The following is a 21236-nucleotide window of genomic DNA, read 5'->3' as shown; positions in this document are numbered from 1 at the left end:
TATTGTCCCAGTTTGTCCGCCTACAGCATTCCTTTGAATTTTTTTTTAGACACTGACTTATGATTCAGACCCATGCACATATTTCTTGCTTAGAACCACAACTCGAGTATGATCCACCATGATATAGTTAACCTTTGCCGCCATTTTGATGCAGTAGAATCATGACGATTATGGTATGTCAAGAAACACATTTCAAGCTAATATTCCACCACTATATACAGTAAAATGTTGCTACAGTGAACTGTGATTCCATGTACACATACTTTGCATTGCCGCCGATTCTTTGATTGGGCAGCATCTCAATGTGGTTGTACCAGTTAGACAGTACTCTATACGTTGTGGTGTTGACATAAAACAAAATGAACATTAAGATTGAAGTAGTTGGATTCAAGTTATCATAGACACTTCCTATTTTGAGTATAATAAATAGACACTTAGAAGGACTAGAATAGGTACATGGGAGGGGGATATAAATGACTGTAGTCGTCAGGGTATTTTGTTTTAAATGGGACGTGTCATAGATCTTGGACATATATGTGTGCGTCTACTTATTGCAACTTGTTGATTCATGAAGTGACATGGGTCACTTTGTAACTCATAAGTATGTGTTTGTTTTAAAAAACTGGATACTCGATTTTTTTTGTAATAGGATATTGAATATATTATTAGGATTAGCTTGGCAATGAGATTCCTGTGGCTTGTGAGCAGGGGCATATCACCCAATGCTACTTCCAAGAGGTGAATAACATACATCACTTGCAACTAAATAATAACAGTGATGCCAAAACGAAGCTCATTTCTCAAATCGTTCTTGAAAATGTATTTTGACGTCGCTATTTAAGGAACACTGGGTAGTTACGAAACCCACATACCCAAAGGCAGAACCTCAAATTTCTCTTCAAATACAATTTGTTGATGACCGATTTGGACACTGTCCAATTTTGAAGGCTATACAATATTCTATCGATATTCATTAATTCACATGTGTATGTATGTATAGCCGTCTTTCACTTGACCACCAGGTTTATTCTTAGATTTTCAATTTACAATCTGTTTTATTACATTTTATAGGATTAGTGACACCTTTGCATCATTATTACAGCACACTTGATGTCAGATGTATATAATTTATTTGATACATAACTTATAATATATATTTATGATGTCAAACACAAAAACTTCAGGTCAGATTTCTTCAGCTAAATCTAAAAGTAGTCTAGAGGCTATCCGTGGCTTCGACTCTCTTCCTCCCAAGAGAAGAGATTTCGAAGCCTCCAGACTAATCTAGAAACACATTTACTCAAAAAGAAGATGAAAAGCAACCGTATGTTAATAAATAGTTCTTGTTACACGACCAAGTGTGCTAATTACTTATAAGTAACATTTTGAGAAACGTTGATCACAAATAATTAGAACCCTTGGTCGGGTAACAACAACTATTTAAAAGTTAAGTTTTGCAGTTCTGATGAACGTAAATAACCGTATAGCATAACTATATTTGTTATTATTAATAATTTATGGCATTTACCATATTTTTAGCCCTATGGAACTGAAACTTAGGGGAAAAGTCATATTTGTAGGAGTATATGGAAGTTGACCAAACCAGAAATTCTTTAGACCTCAAACGATCTCTAACGTACGAACGTCACCAGCTCCCGGCTTCCCGCCATATTATTTTGAAAGAAATGCCTATTTCGTCAGCAACGTTTTTCACATATGTCAACCTTTAAAAACTAAAATCAAAATTGTTCTCTTTACTTATCACTTTGAGTAAATGTTTTTGAAAACTGGTCTTATTGTAGACACTGAGGGTTTCATAGTTTTTAATAAACTTCTGTCAAAGCACAGAGATAATGTCAACTAGAGGTCAAGTCAAGGCAGTAGTAAGCCAAAACCCGAACACCTGCGTGTAAAAACTAGCAGTCAACAATCACCATATCCCATTACACAAACCTTGTGGCGCTTTACAATTTCATTTCGCGCTGAGACCTTATTTCACGCCTAAAAGATTTGGTCGTCTGTGTATGACTTCACGATTTATGGAAATATATTTGTCACATTCTTCAGTCTTAATGTAAGTTCTGATGTGGATGGATGTGTCTGTGAATGTGATTCATACTTTATGTCTGGTAAAGCTAGAGTTAAAACACTGTACAAACGAGGAGTGGTGCCCATACATGTGTTTTTTCCTTCAAATATTAAGTGTCCCTTAAAAGGTTCCCTCGGGTTCAGTCGGCTGGCGGATTCTAGACTATACCTTTAAAGTGTTGATTTTGAATCCATTTACAAATATTAGAAAGTAAATATGTATTGTTATTGAAGAGTTGACTGACTACTCGTGTCTTTAATATGATCTCCTCATCGTTACACTGTTGTTTTTTGGTGTTTTCTTTCCAATCCCTAACCTTTTTTTCTTGACCTTCGCAGTTTGTTGTTACTCTTGTTGTAAAATGTGGGGGCGTAGGTCATGACCGCTGTATGAATGAAAATGGAAAAAAAAACTTATGTCTTAAGTTGCAACCATGTAGTTTCAAATTAGTAGACGTTTTTACTGTTTAGGCCGTGTGCTTCTTTTGATTTTTACGATAATCTTTGCACTTGAAACTATCACACTGCGTTGAGAAGGTCTCGCTGACATGCATTGACCTCGAGACACGATCCCATGCTATGTAGCCAATTGAACAGACGAATTAGAGACAGAAGCAGCCTCTATCGATTTAAAAAGACCAGCTAGGGATCCAGCAAGACTGAACATGTAGTTGTATAAAATATAATTGACTTGTAATGTATATAATGATGGTGGAGATCTTATCGGTGAAGTCACATCGATCCCAATAATGCATTTTAGGGTTAGATTTATTTCACGAGTCTAAAACGTGTCGTATTTCTCGGACACAGCGGAATGGGTTTTTGCAAAAACAAACTTTGAGATTGGCACACGGTCAAGAAAATTGGCGATTTACGATGCTTCTGTCTGTGACATTTATTCGTTTCCAGAGTAAACTATTTTCCTAACTAGTAGCCCCTTTTAGCACTTTGCTTTTCTTTCAGTGTAATAAGCTGTCTAATCTTCGCGCAAACTCCATGCCAAAGTATACTCCTACGATAACACGTACACCTGGTTGTAATGTTTAAACCCGATATTTTCTAATCTCAAAAAAAGACAGGTTGCTCTCGCAATGTTTCTTCTCGTTATTTACATCTGAAAGTCATTACTTTGATTGGTGTTATATGGTGATAAAATCTAACAAGAAAGTTGTTCAACGAATGCAGGCCAATGAACAGACCTGTATAATTTAACCTTTAACGCCACATCGTATGATTTATTGTTTAGAGTAATGTGATGTAAGGTAATGCAACGTAATGTAGGCGAGTTAACTTTAGCCGGTAATTGATTTGGGCGAGTTTTAACCGGTAAACCGATTAATCAATCGAACAGGTGAACTCCATATAAGGGCATTGTAGGTGTTTGTATGCAAATATATCAGTGAAATGTGAAATTTTGATAATCTGCGATTATAATGATGTTTCACTCGCTAACATCACAAATACAGTCTGGTTTGTTAAGGGTTTTCAGTGAATCGACCAGTCAATCGATCAGGTGAACTCTATATGAGGACAATGTGGGTGTTTGTATGCAAATACACCAGTGATATGTGAAATTTTAATAATCTGCGATGTTTAAGAGCGATGTTTACCTCGCCAACATCACAAAATACAGCCCGATTTGTTGAGAGCTTTTCACTGCAAGCACTCTAAGGTGGTGTACGGCTTATCCGTACATGAAGTCCTCAAGTGTGCCAACCAAGTACCTTTACAAAAAGATCACGTACACAATAAGCCCCGGGTCACCTTTTTTTTCTATTATGTTCTCTCGTAGCTTTTGTCGACGGACTTTAGTAGGTGTATCCTTTCTCGTCTTTCTCATTTCGTCAGTGACACCTAATAGGTGGTAAAATGGAAGCCTGGTCCCATCAAATCAGTGATCATTGAACCTTTGAGGCTTAGAGCACGGCTAACTCAGCCCCAAAATATAACACATAGTGCCTTGATTTACCCTAGCTTTCCTTTCAGAACAAATCTTGGGTTGAGTAGTCAATTGCTTTCATTTGTTTTGACTAGTTCTTAGTCGACCATAGTTCTGTGTATTGAAAGGGTGGGTGGGGTGGGGTTGGGGTATTATGATAGTACTTATAATTGTGATTTTCCCCAACCCCGCACCTCCTCGTTCAAGGTATGTCAGCATTTGTTATACATGCACAAATGGACAATCGTGGATCTAGCTCCAGTCACGGATATTATACATATGCATGAATAGCATGTATACGTCTACGGGCAATACAAGGACTGTATATCGGCAACACCATTCAGTAAAGACATTCTAATGTTGTCAGTCTATCACAATGTTTGTAGGTAAATTGTCTTCCCCCACAACTGTGCCCTGACCTTAACCACGAGTTGGCACTATAAAATCAGTGCACCTCCTGACTCTTCAGACTAATTGTCATTTAGTTAAACCCCGAGAAGATAATCTAGGCATCCGAACAGATAACTGACGCGCTTGTGGATTAACCAAGAAACCTGGAAATAGCTAGATAGATGTATATCGCCATGTATATTTAGTTAATAATCAATCCGCTAAAACCAGGTTGGTCGTCAAACCTGCTTAACATTCATCAGCTGTCTTGTTACAATTCAATTGCATGTCATTTTGTCCATAGTGGTCGTGATTTATATTTGATCAATAGTTTTATCTCACTGCTCAAGAGTTATCACCATACATTATGAAGTCATGTCCGGTGAATTTCCAAACTAAATGGCAACGTTTATTTTAAACTCAGATTACTAATAATAGTTTATACATATGAACCCCACAACATAGCCTAAGTAACAGATGGCGTGAATCGACTGAAATCTAAACATCAGCCAAAGGGCTGTTTAATACGCCATAAACTCAGTCAACTGTGCGCCATAATTTATGATTATAAATGTATTAAAAGTAAACAAGCTGTATGGTTATAGTAAACAATAAACTTTGACTTTCATTTGTGATATACTATCAAAGTAGAAGTGGATGTTATCTTTTCAGTCCAGACACCCATGAAATACAAAACAGAAAATGTCGACTATACTGGGGAATGTTATAAAGTGTGAGTGTCTGTCTGTCTGTCTGTCTGTCTGTCTGTCTGTATGTGTGTGTGTGTGTGTGTGTGTGTGTATGTGTGTATGTGTGTAGTAATAATGTGTGGGGGGGAGCAAAGACGTGTTCACTCTGACCACTATAGAAAAGCTGTCTGAGGTGTACTGTAATCACTGACTACAAGTCTGTGGACTAAGGAAATATAGATTCTGTTGTTATAAAGCCGACATTTTGTGGCGACTATGTCACAACTCACTTTATTGAACATGTATTGTGACAGTATGTTGTTCGGGTTTTATATGTTACATAAAGCTGACGCAAATGACTGTTGGTTGTCATTAAGTAACTAGATATTACGTTAACCGGGATTTCGTGTTTTCGTGTTCTCTATGATGTCTCGAACTGAGCATGCTTTCCAGGATAGCATTTAAAGACATTAGTGGCAGTAATTGATTCTGAAAGTGCAGTTTACCTAGTACGTAAAATAGACGAGAACCCGTAAATGTCTCAACGAGGCTTGACCGACTCATGTATTCATTCAGTGTCACTTTCCAACTCTTCAAACAGTTTTATCTGCTAAGTTTGTCCCCATCAGTTCATCAGTATTATTATGGCTAGCCTCGTATCCGCACTGTCCAGATTCACACCACACGGAGGAAAACGTCAAGTGTCCTGGGATGGGATATGAGATTCCAGGTTATGTGATAGCTTTATGAAGTGTCCAGTTCTTATATTGGACCTGATCTAACTTTGGAATTCGAAGAAGGAATAAACAGTACAATTTAAGTCAAAACTCACACATACGAACCATGGTAGTATGTTGTAGCTGAGACCCATATAGATAACGTTCTTTTATTATATTGATCTCAGGGCGATCTGCTGAATACTTTACAGTTTAAAGGAAATGTACTGGCCAGCGGTTTAGTATGGATTCCAGGTTTTAACCAAAGCTGTGTAGATTGTCATCAAAAGCTGTGTAGATTGTCTGCAACACACAGTCAGCAATAAACAGAAGCTGAATGAAATGATTTCATCCAATGAACACATCATTGTCAAATATTAAGATAGTTTTCGAATATAAACACTGAGTTGGAAATTATCCAAAAAGTTGGTCCGAGTTGGTATATGCCTTATCGATGACATAGATAAACTATATGGGTTACAGTGCATAAAAAACAAACAAACTATGATTTTTGTTCATTTCCTGATATTAATTATTTGATACAACAATATATATTTTAGACTATATGCTACCAGTCTCATAGGCAAATAATATAAGTGTTTGATTTACACCTAGCCAGAACTAGACTGTGATGTGAACATATTGCAAATAGTGTGGTGAACATGGTACGACTGCTATTACAGTGTACTAGACGAGGACAGTTCATGACTAGTTTTGAGATGCCAATTACTTGATATAACACAGTTCTCTGGTCTGGTACTTAATTCCAAGTACTCCACCGTCCTCCATCAATCAAAAGACAGAGTAGGCTACATACAAATAACATTCCATGGCAGCTAGGTGACTGTATCAACATCTCATATGATATAGACACTGTTTAATCAAATAGTCCATAACATAGACAGACACATGTAACTAAAATGCCCCTTTATATACAACCAATTTGACCATAATGTCGTCTTTAAGTCAACGGTTAGTGGAAATGTGAACGATAGAGTGTTGAAACAAGACAATTTGTGGACTTGAACGAGTTCAAAATTCAAATAGGAGACATAGTCTGCTATGACGATATTGACAAGGTCGCATGCATTGTATATATACCCAATAAAACCGTGGAGCAGCACATTGCACCATGTAATTGAGTAAAACTGTATATAAAAAAGTTTTACAGAAATATCCAACTCCTCGGATATTCTCGCATATCTGTGTCAGTACACTAATAAATGTCACGTTAGGAGGTCTTAACTTATGAAAAATGCCCTCCACCTAATCATAGCTGTAGTCTTAATAGCGCAATAAAGACAGAGAGGGTTATTGAATTTATTCATATTTTAGTTTCCACTTGAAAATAGGCACACGAACTAGTGAACTTTGGAGCATACTTTTTTGTGGTTTTGTTGCTCCGATTGTTTCCTGAATCCATAATTCGGTTACCATCATACTTTCTTAAAGAGTTTTTCTTCCATAATTCTTCAACAGCAATTCTGACAGCTGAGATCCTGTGTATAATAGTAACTACTTCCTGTCTAGAATATACAGGAAGCCGATTTTGTTCTCTTTTTGTTTACAGTCTATATTTTCTGGTCCCTTAAATATCCAGAGCAACTGGTACCTGATACATGTCTATAAGATGCAATCAGGCACACACTAATCGTCACTCTACTTTTAAATATGTAAATAATACACTTTGAGGAAATATTAGCCTTTAGATCAGTCCATGTTGGTTGACTGCGTCTGTATGACATGAGCTGAAATTGAATTTAAACTAAAATGATTCGACAATTGAGAAATGGTGTGTCTATACCCTTTCACCGTCCTCCAGACAACAATCGACTGACACTACCTGGGTGTCGTTCCTCCATTATTGTTACTAGTAAACCATATAGCTAGACAACTACAGAATAAGGCACGGGAAGATATAAAATGGCCGACTTGGGGCTTGTTTTATTGCAAAATACAAAAGTAATTGAATGGTATTACATTATTGTATAGAGGTGCAGTGTAGTGTTATGGCCCCTAGCTTGAGATGGAGGTGCCACCAGTCCAATTTCTTTGGCTTGTCTTTCACTTAGTTCTTTCAGTTTAGTTTGACAGGTTGACCCAAAAGGTCAAGTCGGTAGCCTGGAAGACATGGTTGAATGCAAGACCTGCCTGATCACTTTACTGCACTCATCAGAGATTAACTACACTACATTACCGCTTCATATTCCCGCTCTTTATTTGATTGTGGACTTCATAATGATTTCTTCCCAATCAATTACCGCGAATCGATCTCTAGGTTGTCTTGAGTATGATTACTATCACTTGCACTCTCTCTATTGTATTACCTGATGGCGTTCCCACCACCCTTGCAACGAGAAGGTTCAAGTACATGACTACCCCACGTCTTTAAATACTCATAAACCATTTCCTTCTTCAAACAACGCTAGAGCCAACCCCAGACAAACTACATTTCAAGCTGTTGTTTCATTTACAAATTTTTACAGCAGTCAAAGTCTTATCTTTAGCTCCTGGCAACGGTACTGGGACGTGAGCTGAATGGCGTTGTCAAAGAGGGAGAACCTCTCAACTACGTACTCTGTCGACCTACAATTTGATGTAATATTCTAGTATTATCAGGTTTCACTTTTTAAAAATCTATTTAGCATGCTTTATGACAACGACTTTCAACCTCTAACTGTACATTTCGGATGTTTGAGCTGTTTTCCAATTTATGTTTTGAAACTATAGTCACGGCTACTGGTACTATTAAACCATTGATCGCGTCACTTTATGATACCGGCACATTATGTTTAACGAAAACAAATATTAGTAGTTGATCTAATGAAATATTGATGCATACATTGTATGTATGTATGTATGTATGTATGTATGTATGTATGTATGTATGTATGTATGTCTGTCTATGTATGTATGTATGTATGTATGTATGTATGTATGTATGTATGTATGTATGTATGTATGTATGTATGTGTGTGTGTGTGTATGTATGTATGTATGTATGTATGTATGTATGTATGTATGTATGTATGTATACTATGTATGTATGAGTGTATATATATATATATATATATGTATGTATGTATGCATGTATGTATGTATGTATGTATGTATGAGTGTATGTATGAATCATACGGCATGTAGGTGGGTGATTAGGTAGGTAGGAATAGGTAGGGAGGTAAGTGTGTTTGTGTGCGCGCGCTTACATGCATACATACATACATACATACATACATACATACATACATACATACATACATACATACATACATACATACATACAGACATGCATGCATGCGTGTGTGTGTGTGTGTGTGTATGTATGTATGTATGTATGTTTGTTTGTTTGTTTGTTTGGGTGTGTATATGTATGTGTATGTGTATATGGGTGTAACTTCACTTAGTTGATAGCTGAAGTTAGTTAAAGTCTGATTAAGAAAAACAGTTAGGATTCAGGACAACATTGTTTAGAGATGTTTCCTAGGTGATTGTATCATCATATACTATGTAGATAGATATTGGGATTTCATGACTAATATCAGTTATAGGTAGGCCTAATCATAACACCCAACTAAATCGCCGTTGCCAATCTTCTATCAAATCAAATAACAATCCTCTGGAATGAGGAATTTCCGATAACGATAAAAAAATTCATGTCGTCACAGCAACAGAAAAACTAAAATTTCAAGGTACTTATTCATAAGAAAAGAGACATTCCTTATAGAGTGAACATGTTACGGACAATTTAAAGTACAGCGACATCCGGACTCGAGGCAACATTTCCTCAACCTTCTTGTGAAAGTTGATATTCAAAAAGAACTGTTTATGGCATTTTGGGCGCCGTATCTGGTGTGGCTAACCACGAAGAGTAACGTAATATACAGGCTTACTTGCAATGTAATATCATGGATGTCATCATCTACGCCAAATCAACACAAAAACAGAATAAAATAAACTCTGCATGTAACCAAATTAGAAATGGTTATTTTGGACGGGGCGAAGCGATTGTTATCAAAAAAAGATTCTAAATTGACGCTGTCGCCTGTGGCAAAGTTTTTCACCTGTCTTCTTGATGACGTCATCATGGCCTGTCTTTACACAGTCGCGTTACAATGGCCATCAAACCATTGCATTAAACCCCGAGGATCTGTTTTTTTAGTAATCCACCTTGTCTGCACTAAAATGTTGTCTGTCTAATTTGTCATGAAAATTTTCCTAAATTTAAGTGAATATTGACAAATCAAATGCACACCACGCATACGTATACACACATATACACACACACACACACACACTCACATACATACATACATACATACATACATACATACATACATACATACATACATACATACATACATACATACATACATACATAGAAATGCATAAGGAACTAATAAACCAGTCCGTATATATAGCTGTTAAATCCGACGTTTCGAATAAATATTCTTTTTCAAAGGAAAAATTGGCGAGACAGAGAAATGCCAGGTGAAAACCCGAACATTTCATACATACATACATACATACATACATACATACATACATACATACATACATACATACATATTAAGAATTAAAGAACTTATCTCACGTATAACCGTTTATATATATCACGCGCGGTTTTGTTCCATTATGTTTAGAAATGTTCGGGTTTTGACCTGGCATTTTTATGTCTCGCCAATTTTTCCTTTGAAAAAGAATATTTATTCGAAACGTCGGATTTAACAGCTATATATACGGACTGGTTTATTAGTTCCTTATGCATTCCTTCCTACATACATACATACATACATACATACATACATACATACATACATACATACATACATACATACATTTGTAGTTTCATCTTTAATTTAACATTTTTTGGCGCTGAATTTGATTTTTGTTACCTTCTTTGTATCCCATTTCGTATAATTTGTATAAATAGTTACAAGTGTGTATTATGTAACATTGTAAACCGACCCTCCAACTTGTCAGTTTTGCTGTCTGCATCATGCTACAAACATAAAATTAAAGGTTGAAGATTGAATCGGTTTGTGTTCGTGTTTTACCAAACAATAATCTGATGTAATACTCACACAGATGTGTTGGCTGCAATTTTACAGAGGTCAAAGTGTATCATACGGTCAAAGGTTACTTCAAACACCTACTTTATTTTCATATATACAACATGTACTACGTGTATTTCAGTCAGCAATTGCTTTTGTATGTTTCGCGGTTCTTGCCAACCAGTCAGCCAATATCGAAGTGGCCAGATGGATAAATAACTGTCTAGAGAAAGAAGTAAATGACTTGTAATTTGGCACCGGGCTAATCAAATGCTTTGTCAGTAAATGCAGATTGTTGACTGACCTGCAATGACCCCTGAATATAATAACATAGCAAGTTTACCTTGCTCCGGGATGTCAACAACTCGGGCTAATCTAATCTCGTTTTCGCGCCAAGTGTCAGTTGAGGAAACCCCCATTGTTCTGCACTTCCTTGGTGATTGTGTCTTCATGAATACGGGACAAAAGTAATGCACCTTTTCACAAGCAATGAGATAGCGATAAAAACCCATAGTGTGACAAGTAAAAAGACTCTGAGCACGACTCGTAAAACAGAACGTACATTTTAATCAAGCATCGAAAAACATTGGCTCATTCACTATGAAAAGTACTTATTTACAGAACAATTGGACCAACGTCCCTCGAAAAAAAATAACGAATATGTAATATGCGATCCGAATAGTCAAGAGTTTCGAACAGTGAAACCAGATTACAGACTCATTGACTCAAGAGTAATTTATCAAAAATGGAATAAATGGAGATATAAATATTTATGCATTCATGATTTTTTGAACTTTGAAACAAAATATATCTTGTAGCTGGCCGAATGTGAAAAGAAAATAAACTCCACGTTTCACATATCAAATCTCTCATAATTCGTGTTTGATAAGTATAAATGAACTATATATAACACAAATGGCAAAATTGTATGAAAATTCAATTCGATTCTTCCATTTATTAAATGTACATACTGGGTATATGAAATTGTTATAAAATTTGAAATTTACTTAGGATGTAATATGCAAATATAACAATGAAAATATACTTGACATTTCAAAAATATAACTCAAGAAAAATGTAGATATGATTTTAAAAAATGGGATAAGCGAAATATGGTGGGCAAGAAACCTGTAATGGTATTGGAATGTAGAATTGGTAAGGCACATGTGGTGTGTGTGTGTGTGTATGTATGTGATTCACAAATCGACTGAAATTAAATAAATCAACTTTCAAAAAATTCTTAGTAAGTGTGCAGCCCATTGCAAAGATGACCTGTAACGTGCTAAGGCCAAACGTGGACATAAAAAATAATTTGTTGATGCAATTATTTCAAACATGGATGTGATACAGTATACATATGAACGCTACCCTGATTGCCGACTACACTCAAATATATATTTACTGAAAAATACATTTTGTTACTGTGTGATTTTTGTAAAAAAAATGTACGAATTAAGACAAAGATGCGTTCATATATATACTGTGTGAATACTGCTGTACGTTCAATTCGATAAAATGAAAGTGATACAAAATTGATCGTACAATTAGGCATCCGTGGGAAAACAATCAGACGTAATGGGGTACAGATGACTACATGGCACCGTCTGAATCCACAGTTTGACCTATTTCACATCCACTATGTCGGCAGCTGTCAAGAATTACTACAAACATAACAGGGTAGTAGCATGAGTTTGTGTGGTCCCCGTTTACACTATAGTGTTTTTGGCCACATAAAACATTGACAATATATTCGTAAAGAGCTCCTTGGAATGTGAACGCAAAAGCAGCTACATATTGTGCCTCGCTACCTTAAACCTCCCAAAATTGTATTAAGTTGCATAAATATGCAATATTGGGTCTTCCGGACAGTTTCCAAAATATATCAGAAATAATAGAAGTCAACAAATATCATTCTTAGACAAAATACAGACTGTGAGTGACCGTAGCACCAAGTAAACTGTGTCCCGACAAGTTTACTTCTCAAGTGATTAGATTGCTAATGTTACCAAATATACAAACAATGCTGGGAAAACCGAGTGCTTGGAAGACTCTACTGCCTTCAGTAAAACCGACTGGTAATAATAATAGCTTCCTGTGAGTGAACTGGGTTCAGGAAAGTGTAATACATCCGTCTACTTTCTTTTCCCTCTGGCTAATTCTGACGCTGTCACTTAAAAATGTTTAAAGTTCCGATCAGTCTCCGGTGACGTTTCCCTCGTGTCAACGTCACATTGGGTTTGGAACGTGTGTTATGTGTGTGTGTAGAAACCAGACTTCGTGGTCGAAATGTTCATACACGTTGACCTGTCCTCGCAATTACAAATATAAGTTTAATTCGACGACACGACCTGTTCGAACTTGCGTCTTTTCAAGTCATAAATAGTTCACTCTTTGACCGCCAAACATTTGAAATTTAATATACAAAACAAAACACATACGATGCGTTTCGAGATTGTTTCATTTGTAACTTTTTTTTCTGGCCTGTTGCATTTGATATTGCCAAAATATTATATACAAGATCATCATAGTGTAAAGTTGTTCACACTGTTTGTACTGAAACGGTCCTAAGGTAACTTTGCCATGTTGAATACATTAGTTGCCGGTCACCAATCATTTAGCTGTCACGGATTGGTACCATGCTCAACAGGCTCAAACTCTAACCCAAAAAATCTCTCTTCCTCACAACCGTAAATCTATTGTTGTTTCCCATGACTAACTACTTTTAAGATCTTTGTTCGGCAGCCACGGCTGTTGAGTATGAGTCCCAGTTTTGTTGTTGTTGACTGTCTTCTTGTGAAGGCAGCGGTGACATTGCTGTTGATGCTGTAGCTAATGATGTGTAGATCGGCGAGTTCATATAATGGTATGGTGGCGGCATATTGGCGTTCGCAGAACCGTAGTACTGTGTACTGTGGCCATCTTCTTGGTAATTGTCGTACGGCGTCGTTCGGGGAGGGTATCCACTGTTATTGTTGCTGTATTGCTGCGATATATTCGCGTACGTGTAATGCGTCAGAGGTTGGTGATATGATTCCATCTTTATCGGAGTTTGGGGTGAACTCGCTGACCATGCTGACCCTGGACTGTTCGGCTGATTGGCTGAGTTGCTCGTACTGTAATTGTGTGGGTAGTTACTTGTTTCATTCGGCTCTATCGATGCCGGTGGTGGGGGAAGCTGCTGTTGAGATGACTGTCCGCTACCAGCTGTGTGATGTGGGTTGCCATTTGGCGGTAAATATTGTTCGAATTCAGTTACATCGAACCCGTCGATGTTTCCCATGACTTCTGAACTCAGTTCTCGTATGTCAACGCCATTAAAATCAATTTGTGGGTCTTGATCGCCAGCGGGCCTGGTTAGTTTGATTTTCTTGACTGGTGGACCATCCCTGTCGCTAAGACTTTCTGTTTTGGGGGTGGTAGGTGGTGTTGGTGGACCGTTGGCTGTGCTACTGCTACTGCTAGCAGAACTATCCCCCTTACCAGATGACCCATCTCTCTGGAGAACTGTACACAATCCAATCACGGGACTGGAGCCTCCAGACTCATCTGGGTTATTTTGCTGTCCGTTCTTCATGGCTTTCCGTCTTCTTGGTTGATACTTATAATCAGGGTGGTCTTTCTTGTGCTGCATACGTAATCTCTCAGCTTCATCCACGAATGGCTTTTTCTCCTTATCAGACAACATCCTGAAGTTGAATAGAAAAGAGGGGAAATCTGAATGATCCCTGCCTGACATTGATGTGACTTCACTGTTGCTTGCTGAAAACAGGTGGTCATGTTTTTCCTGTACTGTCGTTTGGACCAGACAGTCGTGCAGAGTATGTCAGGAAATGGTGGGTAGATTGAATGCACACTGGTATCAAGGTGATTCAAAAGCCTAGCATTTGTTGCATTGCAAATATGACAAAAGACCACTCAGCTATTTCCATAGCCAACCAAACTAAAGAGGAAGCCGTGTGGCCTAGTTTAGCGTCCTCAATTTGTCACCGCACTCACTACATGGGCCGATAAGCAGCTTTCGTTAATGCCTCGGTTCGTAGAGTGCTCAGATCAAATGACTACTTTAACCAAACTGAATAAAAGTTGTCAATTCGTAATGTAAAAATATATTCTCCTATAGGAACCAAGTCTCTATGCGAAATATAGTGAAATGAAAAAATGAAACTCACCTCCAAAGTTTGCCCAATGTTTTACTGAGTTCAGCATTGTGTAGGTGTGGATACTGGTCAGCTAGTTTCTTTCGTGCTGCTTGAGCCCAAACCATAAACGCATTCATGGGTCGCTTGACATGTGGTTTATTCTTAGATCCTGGACTATTTCTCACCGGCATCGGTACTAAAGTCCAGTCATAGCCCTTCAGAACTTGGCTAACTGCCTCGCGGATCGTGTTCGGCAACTTCGTGGTGTTCTCGACATCGGACTCCGAGTCGGTGCTTTCGGGCTCCGATTTGACATGTTCTGCGGTCTCCTTGGTACAATTCTCAATTTCGGCGTTCTCGTGGTCGCTCATGGTGGAAGGGTTGCGCATTGGTGTACAAACTGACGACAAGGGACGTGCTAGGGTATCTCTGAGACTAGGCGGCGTATACTACCATGTACTGCCTGGGTGTAAGAAGTAGCGGCTCTGGTCGTGGACTGTCACTGCCTACTAGATCAGTCTACCAACTGTTGAATGCGAATTGTCACGTTACCTGTTGACATATAATTAAGAAAACAACACTCATTAAAATTTAATCCTGCCCCCTCTGTCTGCTCAGTCATCTATCAATCATATCAAAATAGTACTTCCCTATTCATTCTATTGGCTGAGTGTAACTTCATGTGATCAACTGCGCTGTGATTGGCTCGGCGGCTTTTACTATTGTTGGGTCAATTCATACGAAAGCAGTGTCGTATTTCATTTAATCTACCCAAAGTCCTGGTGGATGAGTAATGTCTTAAAAGTAAAAATGGTACGGTTTCCGGTCATCTAGGTGGCGGATACGGTAGCCTGACTCTAATTAACTATATATAGCGATGCATTACGACATTTTACACCCCTGTGCATTAATGCTCACGGTGTGACATAACCATTGGTTGGGCTCAGAAAAAAAAAAGCAGTTCCCCAAGCATGCGGCTTGTAGAATGAATGAGTCATACTCTATATGATGAAGGAAGAGGGGAGTGCACGCTACACCATGGCAACACTTCACAGCAACGCCAAGTACACCTATATTATACATGTTATACAGAGAGGGACACTTATTTGATAGTCTGATTATATCTCTGTAATTGAACTGCCGTGAATTCGAATGACTTAAGTACAATGAAAGCAGAACCTACCCCTACCCATTGCCGAACCAAATCTAATTTTAGCCGTTGTTGATTCGTTTATAGGAACTAAAGCTGAGCTGAATACACGATATGCCAACTTCATTGTTTGAGAAACTTCTTAGAGCAGCCTTCAATTGAAAGTGGTCCGACTGAGGTGATTATTTAAGATAAATACAGCACGCATTCATGCCATTAAAATAGTCGGACACAGAAAGAAAAAAAATTGGACAGCCTAACTTTGCCAAATCGTTCACAGTGCCGATAAATTACAACAAAAAGTCCAAGCTAGATTACTCTCAGAGTAAATGCCTGACGCCATTGGAGCAGTTTTGTATTACATATTGTACATGAGTGTTCATGGTGTCGCTAAGAAACTAGCGATTTCACTCGGTTTCCTATTCAAAGTTTGTTGAAGCGACGATGACAGTGCCGTCGGTAATAAAGGCGACCCCCGTCATTGGGTCAGGTCTAAACAAACTACTCACATCGCCTTCATATTTTACCACATAAATCACACTAATTTCAGTATATAATGTTTGCAAACAAAATTCGTAGGTAACATTTGTCAAGCTGACGTCCAACAAGTTTCTTTTTAAAAGACATGCTGAAGTCAACCCGTTTTGTTGTCTGGTCACGTGACATTTACCCTCCTATCTGGCATAGGTACTGGGGTCCCCTCTCTCCATGGCAAACTACTAAATTACTACTTTGAGCCAAGCGATGCAATCAGTAGCTGATTAACTTTGTATTATCTTTAAAAATGAACTCTGAAATATTTATTACTTTGTCGTAGAACACGTGATTAGTTGATTAGGCATCGTTTCTTGAATTGATGTCTATCGGCCTAACAACAGTGTTTGGTCATGTTACCGTATAAACTGTAAATCCATCGCACATCGATCATCTTGCTGTCTGTACTCACATTGTCCATTACCCATTTGCAGCCTTTGATAGCCCAATTCACATTAATTCAATATTATTTCTATACGCATACACCATTTACAACCACATGTTATGGTTCAACTGGAGTCCCTGTCTTCCAATGTTAATATACATTTCTGAAGGATCTTTTGACAATTCATGTTATCATCCTAGTGTTATAGAGAAAACAAGACAGTCTTGATTACAGGTTTTAAGTTATGGTGAACGCATTTAACTATGTATATATCACTTGCTTGTATATTTTTATTTCACGAGTGTTCATAAATTTTGGTAACTATAAACATTAAATAAACTTTCTAAACTAAATTGTCTTCTGGAATGAGTCTTGTTCTTTTTAATTGTTAAATTAATTTTTGTTACTTTACATATTATTTTTAATGTTTCCGTGTAGATATATATGTTTCATCTTGTGGTATGGCTACTGGTTGCTTACTTTTCACTTTGTGTGGATAAAATAACACTTACTAGTGTTTTTATCAAGTAAATAATATCCAGCTGTATCCACAATGAAATATCTTGCGATAGAAAAAAAAGTCAGCAGCGAATATCGAATACCGAAAACGGACCGGATATCAGGGCTATGGGTCTAATTGGAAGCTACGCAGACCACCCGGAAAAAGCCGATAAAACTGTTGATAAACAGTAAAGAACGAACATCGAATGTGTCCCCCGAGAACTAGGGTGAATTTCGACTACACGAAAGATCTGGAAAATCGATTGAAAGGAGCAATTTGGACGCGATTGTAAATAAGAACACAATAAAAAATAATTAGCGATCTGGGGCGTTTTGTATATTTGCAAACAGAAAATTCATTAGTTTATGAATGTTGCCAATATTTACCTAACTGGAGACATTAAACCAACAAGGGTGACCCGATTCTGTTAGACTATCGCGAGCTCATTTATTTTAACAGATTACTCAAGTGGTCTAATCTGTACATGGTGATACGCTTTGGTTCGTTCCTTAGGCGCGGTAATCGACGTCCCACTGGTTCCGATGCAAGGTTAACGTAGTCGACTAGCGCCATGTGGCTAGCAAAATGCCAGCATGTGTTACTGTACTCCTGTAGTTGAGACGAAAGATACACTCCAGCTAAAAAGTGCTGAAATTTGAAAGCTCCCCTAGTTTGAGTACGTTCCTCCAGTTTGCAGGTGGTTCAAAGGTTCGATTGAGTCTGATGTTTATTGTATAAAGTAGCTTGGCTATATTAAGAACTGTCTGTCCGCAGGGGAGGATTAACCTACACATTTCTGTTCAACCTTTTTTCTGTAGACTTCGAGCTGTATGCAATGGTTGGGTTCTTCTTTACTCCAAGTAGTATGGCATGATTTACCGACCAACCCGTTCCACAATTTTACAATAACAAAATGCTAAATTGTAAATTGTAAAAAAAAAATACCAACACACATAAAAAAATATTAGATAAGATTTTATTTCTGAATCTCTAATATCATATCAATAAGTATGGCGTGTGAAGTTTTCTGTATCGTGTTTGCGAGTACACGCTTGCAGTAAAATGTCCAAATTGGCTGAAAGCTATCATGGTACATGATACCAAAAGCGTCAACTTATCACAAAATAATGACGAAAACAGAATCAAATCACAACATTGGTTTTCTCACTCGAATTTGACAAGGGCTTTCTTTCCCTTTTACTCTTATAAGCTTTAATATGGGGTTATGAAATCTCCTGGACCAACGATTCCCTTTCCAGCTTTTGAATATTTTCAATGTATTAATTTATCTACAAAAGTAGCACGATACTTATTAAAACCCTTATAGAATCCTTATATATGAATATCTATAAGTCATACATTAGTGACATTGTATTAAAATTGCACAATAAGAAACTCTTCATATGCTTTTTTCAGAAGTTGTTATATTTCTCACGATGAGTGTCCTAAGAGCAAGTGTCAATCGATTCAACCGCAAAGGCACGTTTTTGAAATGTTGATTCTGGTTTGGGATATGGCCACTGTACACGTACACCTCGACAAATCACTAATACACAACAATGGGTTGCCATTTCGATGCCAGGCACGCCGAAATATGATTTTGGAATGCGAATTCGAGGCACGCATCGTGTGTACTGGGCGTGACTTTATTCATATTTCAAACACCTGCCAAGTAGATTGAATCTTGAAATTTAACTTTATCTCTGAACCATATAGCACAGGCGATTTTTTTTTAAAGTAAGAATTTGTGATTGATTTGGTCTTGAACTATGGACGTCTGTATCGAAGACTGACCACAAATTAGTATTGGAAATTCGTTTACATGTAAGTGTTTGTTTAATCTTCTACAACGGAAATATATAACAGTCCAAACTTAATGCACTGTATATTGAGTTAAGTCAACTTCATAAATGATAAACGGACCGTCCATTGAAGTACATTAAAAGTGACTTTTACCTTGTTACCAACATTTGGTGCATCATATTTCCATTAACTGACACCCAAAACTAATTTCTATGCACGACTTTCAAGATATCAGAAATAACAACTTTTTAATTTGGATTTTCCTAAACCTGTGAAGTCAGTCGTAAATGTAAACGGAAAGCGCGGTGTCGAGTTCCGGTAATGACGATCTAGTTAAACCCCAAAATGTAGTTAATTTTTCTGCTGCTTGACTGATTACACGGAGATGGCGACTTCTCGCAAACTTGAACAATTTAGATAGGTTGTTAATGAGTCACTCGTGCCGAATAGTGATTACAATCAAGGATAGAGACACCAGTGAGTTGCACTACTTTGGCGGTAGTAAACTGCCGAAAACAGTTGGCGTTGTCCTCGAGAACACCACTGACTCCTACTGAATTCTCGACAAATTCTGACACTATAAAGACACGTTGACAGTACATATGCCACTTCGTCACCTTCATGTCTTCTTATTCGTCTGGTTGTTGTTGGTTACGGGGGGGGGGTAATACAGTCTGTGACGTTTTGATGGTCGTGAACTCAAACAATCCTATGTCAAATTACAAACAATCTAGCAGTAAATATCACAATAACAACGAGTGTATCAAACGTTATAAGTTGAGCCCCCGCAGTGTTTCCGTATAACGACACCATGTCTCCGTCACGGTCCTATTCAGCAGCACTCTGTGCCTAAATCCAACTGGCTCCATCAATCTCTAAGCACTTAATGATACGTAAACATATATGGAGATTTCGACTGAATTCGACATGTTTTAACCACATCTATAAAAAAAATTGAAAAATTTCAAATACCAAGCAATGGCAGTAAAATTCACAAAAAATAAGTATGTTATTCATTCTCATCAGTTACATATTCTGATTTTTGATTAGAAAATATGAATATCTTTCACCTAAATCTGAAGACTTAGTTCGCCCGGGTCAAAATAAAAACTATGCCATGGTCATTGCTACCGAGAAAACAACAATTTCCATAGATTTTTTGCAATTATTTAACCTGCGTGCTAAAGAGAGACTGTCGTTGTGTAGATCAGAAATCGATAACCTCGACGTTCACAAATAACTGTAATTATCGCTTTAATTCAGTGGCCTGCAGACAAGTACTCTAAAACGCATAAAGGTGTTGATCAGGTCTACAATATAAACCAGTGGCATTAGTGGTCATATGGTACTCAGTTAATAGAAGAAGAACAACGAGGACAAGTGGGTAAAGGGGTGAGAACGGCAATGTCGAGTTCACAACACACAGTATGATTTATGGGTGATAGACTATAACAGAAGACTGTAGTCTATGAGTAGTACTAGTAGTATAGAGGGTAGTTATCTAATGAGAACCATAACCACGATAACTTGACCGATATTAAGCACTTTGCTGACACCATATGGGGACTCTTTTATACTATTACACCAATATAGGCACTAGCTCTCCAATGGATTGCACTTGATCAATAGTATTGAATCACTATAATAGTCGAAATGTTTGAAAAGATGATTGAAGAGCGTTAGAGGTAGTTCGCATTCCACACGTCGGTTCCATGGACCATGGTTGCCTATTTTCTACAGTCACGCATCTATTTTGAAAGATACGAGCCTTCATTAAAGTACCGCGTGAAGACTTACATATACAATCAGGTTACAAAGTCACGGACAAAGGAGCTACAGCTACAAAGGTA

The 21236-nt window shown here is 37.6% G+C and overlaps 1 protein-coding gene and 1 long non-coding RNA gene across 2 annotated transcripts in view; one reads left to right on the top strand and one right to left on the bottom strand.

The window, feature by feature from the left end:
* Positions 1-21236, top strand: part of LOC144434962 (uncharacterized) — a 61646-nt gene that overhangs the window by 31684 nt on the left and 8726 nt on the right. The gene's annotated exons all lie outside the window — the stretch shown is intronic.
* LOC144435201 (transcription factor Sox-9-B-like) lies at positions 11439-15523 on the bottom strand. The gene is made up of 2 exons (XM_078123778.1): positions 15043-15523; positions 11439-14559 (listed from the first exon to the last, which is right to left on the bottom strand). Exons 1-2 carry the CDS (start codon positions 15399-15401, stop codon positions 13596-13598), a joined length of 1323 nt encoding a protein of 440 aa, XP_077979904.1. The 5' UTR covers positions 15402-15523; the 3' UTR covers positions 11439-13595.

This window comes from Glandiceps talaboti, chromosome 5 (assembly GCF_964340395.1).
Source record: "Glandiceps talaboti chromosome 5, keGlaTala1.1, whole genome shotgun sequence".
In the NCBI taxonomy this organism is placed as follows: domain Eukaryota; kingdom Metazoa; phylum Hemichordata; class Enteropneusta; family Spengelidae; genus Glandiceps; species Glandiceps talaboti.
The sequence above is the reverse complement of the archived record's forward strand: the minus strand, read 5'-3'. Positions and strand labels throughout refer to the sequence as shown.